General features: G+C 47.2%; 1 protein-coding gene across 1 annotated transcript in view; it reads left to right on the top strand.

Moving 5' to 3' along the window:
- The window catches only part of LOC102027158 (calreticulin-like), a 64,943-nt gene that overhangs the window by 44,724 nt on the left and 12,774 nt on the right, over nucleotides 1-7,445 (top strand). The window contains exons 4-7 of the mRNA XM_005398776.1: nucleotides 287-381; nucleotides 2,040-2,249; nucleotides 4,383-4,496; nucleotides 5,760-5,903. Of these exons, the coding sequence (XP_005398833.1) occupies nucleotides 287-381; nucleotides 2,040-2,249; nucleotides 4,383-4,496; nucleotides 5,760-5,903 (563 nt within the window). The remainder of the gene's footprint in view (nucleotides 1-286; nucleotides 382-2,039; nucleotides 2,250-4,382; nucleotides 4,497-5,759; nucleotides 5,904-7,445) is intronic.

A 7,445-nucleotide genomic window follows, 5' to 3' on the forward strand; every position in this document is an offset into this window, starting at 1 on the left:
CCTCCTCCTCCTCCCCACTCCCCTCCTCCGGCCATGCCCTGTGGGGCCCTAGCCCTACTGTTGCCAGCCCTGAGCACAGCACTGTATCTTTTGTCTTCTCCCTGTCTGCCTTCACCTTTGTAAATAATCCCTTTATTAAATCCTTCTCAAATTATCCTCACTTTGAATTATATCTTGCTGGGAACACTGATTAATACACAGGCTGGCTCTGTCTTGGGTCTTGGCCTCAGACTGGGCAAACTGCTTGAAAATGCTATGAAATCATGCTTTGGGGTTTAATTTCCAGGCCCTGACATCTGTGGCTTTGGCAATAACATCGTGCAGGTCATCCTCCAGTACCAAGGGAAATACCATGCTAACAACAAGACCATCAAGTGCAGGGTGAGTGTGCTGGCTGGCTCCTGGCATGGGAGGAAGAATAAGCACTTCATATATGTTAGTTCACTGAGTCCTTACACAAACCCTATAAAGTAAACACTGTCACCTCAATTGTGCAGTTAGAAATGGGACTGAGGGAAGTGCCGCAAGTTGTAGGAGTTCACAGAGCAGCTCATCCAAAAGTCAAAGAAGTCATATGAATTTTCAACGTTTGGCATAGCTCAGTTCCTTCCTGCTGGACATTGGAGGTGATGGGGGAGGTGGGGAGTGCTGGGCTTAGAGATGTGGGACAGGTTAGAGATGTAGAATAGGTCAAAGTCAGGCGGGGTGTCTCACACCTGTAATCTCAGCACTTGCGGGAGGCTGAGGCAGGAGGGTTGGTTCAAATCTGAGGATAGGCTGGGCTACATAGTGAGTTCAAAGCCAGCCTGAACTGCATAGCGAGAAAAAAAAAGTAACCTAAGTTGGCTAGAAGAGAGCCGTGGATTTCACCAGCAATCCAAAGGCCTTACCAAACAGTAACCCCATGCTGGGTCTGGGGCTAGAGACAGACAGCCAAGTGTGGCCCCTGAATAAACAGACTGCACCACCCAGCGAAGGCAGAGGCAAGCAAGGGAAAAGGACGCTTGTGAGCAGGGTCTGCGAGAGTACAAGGGAGGCCCCCACCCAACCTGGAGGTTTAGGCAGTGATTTTTAGAGAAAGTTTCTCCCAGATTGAGGTTGTATGTGTGTGTGTGTGTGTGTGTTTCTGAGACAGGGTCTCGCTATGTAGTTCAAGCTGGTCTTGAGCTCACTTTGTAGCCCAGGCTGGCCTTGAACTCACAACGATCTTCCCGCCTCAGCCTCCCGAGGGCTGGGATTACAGGTGTGCACCACCACGCCCAGCTCCAGGTTGAGTTTTGCTTTTTTGCCTTTTTTTGCTTTTCCAGGTTAAGTTTTGAAAGATGAGTGCGACTTAGTCTTATTGAGGGTGTGACAATTTTACAGAGAATTAAATACTTTTGAGAGGTAAATGTGTGAGAAAAGCCAAGGAGTCTTGACAGCGAGTGGCACTGTGACGGGATTGGCACAAGGAACACAGAGAGGAGGTGGGAAGTGAGTCTGGAGAAACGCGCAGGGCCTGGGTCACTGCAGGACTTCCCATACAGGACAACGCAGGGCCTCTGTGTGCGCAGGGCTCCCCGAGGTCCTCTGGGACAGGCTGCAAAAATGGACTCATAAACGACATTTGCTGTTGAGCTCACAGTCTAGTGGGACTCAAGAAAAAAAGACAAGAGAAGGGAATGATCAAGCTGCCACAGAGCTGCGGGAGATGGAAGCTAGGGGAGACCAGAGGAATGGGTAACAGAAGAACGAGGCCCAGAATCCCTATCGGATTAACCAGAGAAAGGGGAGGAAGAATGTGGTAAAAGTAATGTTTGTCTTTTTTTTGAGATAGAATTTCATTATATAGTTCAGGCTGGCCTGGAATGCACTTTGTAGCTCAAGCTGGCCTCAGACTTGCAGCGATCCTCCTGCTTCAGCCTCCTGAGTGCTGGAATTATAGGTGTGCACCACCACGCCCCGCGGTGTTTGTGAATATGTGTGCTGGGAAACATGTAATGCTTGAGATTTGTGATGTCTGATTCAGAACTGAAATGTCTGCCTCATTTCCTCTATAGATCGACAAAGACACTCACCTGTACACTTTGATCATTCACCCCAATGCTACGTATGCGGTCAAAATTGACAATGAGCAGGTGACAGCTGGGGAGCTGGAGGAGGACTGGGCCTTCTTGCCTCCCAGGAAAATAAAAGACCCCTATGCCCGGAAACCAAGGAAATGGGATGAACGTCTTCAAATAGAGGATCCTGAAGATAAGAAACCTGAGGTCAGAGGGTGTTTGGCTGGGAAGCAGGTGGCATCTTGGCTCTAGGGATAAGAGGAGGAGGAGGCTAGAAACAGTGAGCTGGGGGCCGAATCGCTCAAAGAGACGCCTGCTAAAGACCGGTCGGCAGAGAGACTTGGAGGGAAGAGAGCAGCAATTCACATTTGTTGAGGATCTATCGATCCTTCTGATGACCTCTGTGAGCAGTGTGTTGGTACTTCTCTTTTATGGATGAAGAAATTTAGCATTTAGAAATTAAAGTGACTAATAAAAAAAAAGGAAAGAAAAGAAAGTGACTCCCAGGTGTGGTGGCACATGCCTGTCATCCTAACACTCAGGAAGCTGAGGCAGGAGGATCGTCACAAGTTCAAGGCCAGCCTGGGCTACATAGTGAGTTCAAGGCCAACCTGGATTACATAGCAAGACCCTGTCTCAAAAAATAAATAAATGAAAAGAAAAAAAAAAAAAAGAAAGTGACTGGCCCAAGCACACACATATAGGTGCCAAGATTTGAACCTGTGTCTCTTTGCCTCTAAAGTTACTGATATGGAGAGTATGTGATGTATATCAATTGCTTTGTTTCCATTCTAGAAAACTGTTCTGGATACAGCTATGAGCAGGACAATCTTCATCCGCTAGGGACTCAGAGTATAGCGGGGCAGGCAGATAAGAAAACAAAGATGACACTGATTTCTCTGGTGCTGAAAGCCAGGGAAGTCAAAACCCACGAGAACCCAAAGCCAGCCTAGGGTGGGTTTTAGATGGTGACATGGGAAAGAAGAAACAATGCTGAGATGATTGGATTAATGTAGGAGCTGGGAAGCTTTTACACAAGGATTATTATAATGCCTATGTGTGAAGGTGGTGAAGATGAAATGAGCTAGACACAGGGGTACCTTGGGGTCATGAAGTTTTTCCGTGATTCTGGCTGCAACTGATTTGCAAGCATAGGTTCCCCTGTATATACAATATAGTGTCTGGTACACAGCCAGTTCTTTTTTCTTCGGCACCTGGAATCAAGCTCAGGACCTCACTTGCCAGGCGGGCACTGGGCCACTGAGCTAAATCCCCAGCCCAGCAAGTTGTCAACACATGACATGTGTATGGTAATAATTTACTGGGTTTCAAGTAAAACATTCATCACAACAAGGAAAATGGACACTGAGTTGAAGGGAAGGCATTCTGAAGCAAAGATGCGACAGTTTGTGGAAGTAACATGGCTGTAAAAGGAACTGAAAGCAACAGTTCAATGTTTGGGGAGCATAAAGTTAAAGATGGGGCGCGGCAGGAGAAGAGATTAGAAAGGCCTGTTGGAACCAAACCGTGAGGGTCTCACCTGTCCTGCTACTTTCCCCAGGTTGGAGCAGGGTCAGCCTGGTGCAGAGGAGATACTGGGGTCAGGCAGGGCAGCACAGGAACGTGCAGCTGGCCCAGTCCCAAAGATGGGTCTGCAGAATGGCGGGTAGTGGCCCAGCCTTGGGTGGAGAGAGTGGGAAAAGGGCCCCAACTCGAGGGGAGGGAAGCGTGGTCCAGGAATGAAAGCAGGTTTCCAGGCCTCCAGCACCATAGAGAAATAAGGGTGAAGATCCTGCAGGCAGGATCGGACGGCAAGACTCACCATAGACCCTCCCTTCTGGTGCAGACCGTGCACCTCATGCAGTTAGGGCTGGTTCCAGCAGTAGGAAGAACTGGATTAGCTAGGCAGGGCTGTTTCCTGCAACTGGCAGGTAGTATTCTACCCCATTGCTAAGGTCTTGATAGAACCTCGCCTCGCTAATCTGTCTCAGGAATGTCAACAACCCTTGATACCCTTACACTGGCAATTACATTTCACTAGGAACAAACGACATCCAAACCACAGCAGGATACGTGACTGGGCAGGGTGAGGTCAGAGACAGGGGACATCCCTAGTTCATTTGAGCTTCAAGTCGGAGCGATACTGAACCCACAGGGGACCAGAATTGCCCCGAGGCTGGTTCCTGCTGAGATGGGACTTTGTAAAGTCCTCTCCTGGGCCCTCATACAGATGTGCAGGAGGGCACTGGGGTCCAGAGCCAGCTCCCCCCGACTGCAAGTGGGACCCCAGATTCATCCGAGACCACACGTCTGTCCTCATGAAGGAACATGTCATTGTAGGATTGGGAGGACTTTGAGTTCATCCCAGACCCAGAAGCCAAAAAGCCGGACGACTGGAACGAAGCGATAGATGGAGAGTGGGAAGGACCCCTGATCCCAAACCTGAAGTATAAGGTGAGGGGGTCTCTCTTTCGGGTGGGTATGAGAAATAAAGCAGAAGTGAGATAAAGCCCATTGTGAAAACCAAACTACATGGGGCTGGGGATGTGGCTCAGTGGTGGAGTGCTTGCCTTAGCACGCACAAGGCCCTGAGTTCAATCCCCAGTGCCACAAGTAAAAGCAAAACAGTAATTCTAGGACTGTGGTCATTTTCCCTTTCCTGCACATCCCGGATAGGACTGTGACCTGAGCTGAGCTCTGTGCTGCGCCCTCTTGGGGTCGGGTGGGCTGGGAAAGTCGGTGCTGAGAGGCTGTGGTAGAAGTTCAGGCAGCTCCAGGTAAGGAGTCTGACCAAAGCAGTGGAAAACTGCCACTCAGAGGAATGCAGTCTTCGTAGGACATGAGCCTGAGGTCAGGAACGGAAAGTGTTGGAAGTGGGCTGGGGAGGAAGGGGAAGGCCAGGCATGAACTCAGGTTGTTAGGAGGGCAGAGTTGTTAGCGTTCTTACACACCAGCTCCCGACCTCGGGTCAGAAGTGAGAAGAGCTAACCTGGAGCAGGGTGCGCACTTGTAATCCCAGCTCTCTGGGAGACTGAGGCAGGAGGATCACAAGTTCAAGCCCAGATTGGACAATTTAATAACTTAGAGAGGCCGTGTTTAAAAAAAAAAAACAAAAACTAAAGGAATCAGTTGACAAGTAGTCCAGCAACTGAGATAAGCATTTTATTTGGCCAGTTTCCTGTATTTTATACCTGGCAGAGAGTGGTCCCAGGTGCCAAATATGTAAATGATGTTGTCTGAGAAGCTAGATTTTGTTTTTAAACTTGATATATCAGCCGGGTGTGGTGCCACATGCCTGTAATCCCAGCACTCAGGAGGCTGAGGCAGAAGAATGGTTGAGAGTTCGAGGCCAGCCTGGGCTACAAAGTGAGCTTAAGGCCAGCCTGAACTGCATAGCGAGACCCTGTCTCAAAAAGACAGAAAATAAAAAAAAGAAAAAGAAAAATAAACTTGATATATCAGTTCCTGCAGAAATGGGGCCAGGGCCAGGCTCAGGATTATCACTACCATGTCATTTACCTCCCTTAGAAAGGGGAATTTGTAAGAGTCTTGTGCATTAGCTCAAAAGAAAGAGAAAGAAGCTCCAGGGATCTTGCTCTGAACCCTTATGTCTAACAGACAACTGCTTTCATAAATTGACTGGCCTTTTTTAATTTCATGAAGTTAGAAGAATGGAAAAATAGTACTGACATGATTCCTCTTTGGCTCTTTGCTTAGGGACAATGGAAACCTCGGATCATTGACAATCCCAGTTACCAGGGAGAGTGGATTCATCCAGAAATAGACAACCCTGAATATAAGCCTGACCCCACTCTTGGCCACTATTACAACATCAGTGTTCTCGGCTTGGATCTTTGGCAGGTAAAGCAGTCCAGGCTCAAAGAGTCACTGATCAACAGCCTTAATAGTTCTCACAAAGTGGAAAGAGCTACATGCTGGGGCCAGGGATATAGCCCAGTGGCACAAGCGCCTGCCTGGCAAGCACAAGGTCCTGAGTTCAATTCCCGGCACTAAAAAAAAAAAAAAAAAAGAAAAAAAAAAAAAAAATTTAATGTCCCAGCCAACCTGAAAAAAAAAAGGTACATGTAGGAAACCTTGCACTTAAATAAATCTTGATCTTTCTGAGCCTCAAACTACTCATCTTTAAAATAGGGGTTATTATATTCATCCCAATAATTATAAGAACTAAAATATACTTTACCCTTATCATGTACCAAGCACTATATTAAAGACTTGGCAGATACCATTTAATTTTCACTGTAAATCTTCTAGGTGTGGAAAAGAGACTCGGAAAAAACGAATAATTTGCCTGAAGCTATACATCTGGTAAGGTGAGCAGAAGAGCTAGGATCTGAGGGCAGGTCTTTCTGGCACCCAGAACCAGGGTTCTGAAACGCCATGATACTTCTGCTGGTTCCATATGATTTGCGGGGAGTGCTTCTGCCGATAAACAGAAATCAGAAATGTAGCAAAGTCTGAAACATTAAAATCCCTGCGCAGATATTGACAGTAATTGCCCCAGCCATGACCTAACTTCCTTCTCCCTGGCAGCCATCTTTTCTCGGCCCTGACTGGAAGGGAAAGAGGAGGCCTCAGATATTCAGCCCTTCGGAGAGCTGTTCTTTGTATCTTTGTTCTTTGTATCTCTTTCTCCCTGAGACCTGTTGTGACCCCTAACTCCTCCCAGGAGGTCCATAGCCTGCAACCTGCAGAGTGATGGAAGAACTCCCCTGGAAAGGAAGGGAACTCTTGTTGGTAGACACTGGACTGGGGTCAGTGCTTTACCCACATTCCCTCCCTAAATTCTTATAATTCTGTAAGGTAAATGTTACTATCCTTTATTGTGACCTCATTTTGCCTATGAGACCACTGAGAGGCAGAGATGCCCAGTGCTGTGCCGAAGAGCACACATCTAGTGCACGGTAGGGAATAACTCAGACACAGGTCGTCAGCCTCCAAAGCCCTTCCGGGATCTACTACGTCCACAGTACAGGGAAGCCCGTGACAACCACAGCCACTTGTCCTTGCACATGTCCTGCCAGCCCCGTTGCTCTTGGAAACCTCTGACTCTGGCAAGTGATTTTTACGGTCTACAGTCATCAAGGTCTCTGGGACAGGTGCCCCCATTTGAGGTTTTCTTATTTATTATTATTATTATTATTATTATTATTATTATTATTATTATTATTATTAATTTTACTTGTTTAATCTGAAAACAATGAGCACATTAAGTTTACATCCCAAACATTAGGCATTACTTAATTTGATGGCTGTGTTACATCATTTAAAAATAATATGACAACTGGTGGCACAATATATGCTTTTCAAAACTGTGAAACAAAAATAGTGTGAGTTCAAATTCGTGTTGGTGAGGAGCTGGACACGGCTCTGATGCTTCACTGC

This window comes from Chinchilla lanigera, unplaced genomic scaffold (assembly GCF_000276665.1).
Source record: "Chinchilla lanigera isolate Chin_1 unplaced genomic scaffold, ChiLan1.0 scaffold00063, whole genome shotgun sequence".
In the NCBI taxonomy this organism is placed as follows: Eukaryota; Metazoa; Chordata; class Mammalia; order Rodentia; family Chinchillidae; genus Chinchilla; species Chinchilla lanigera.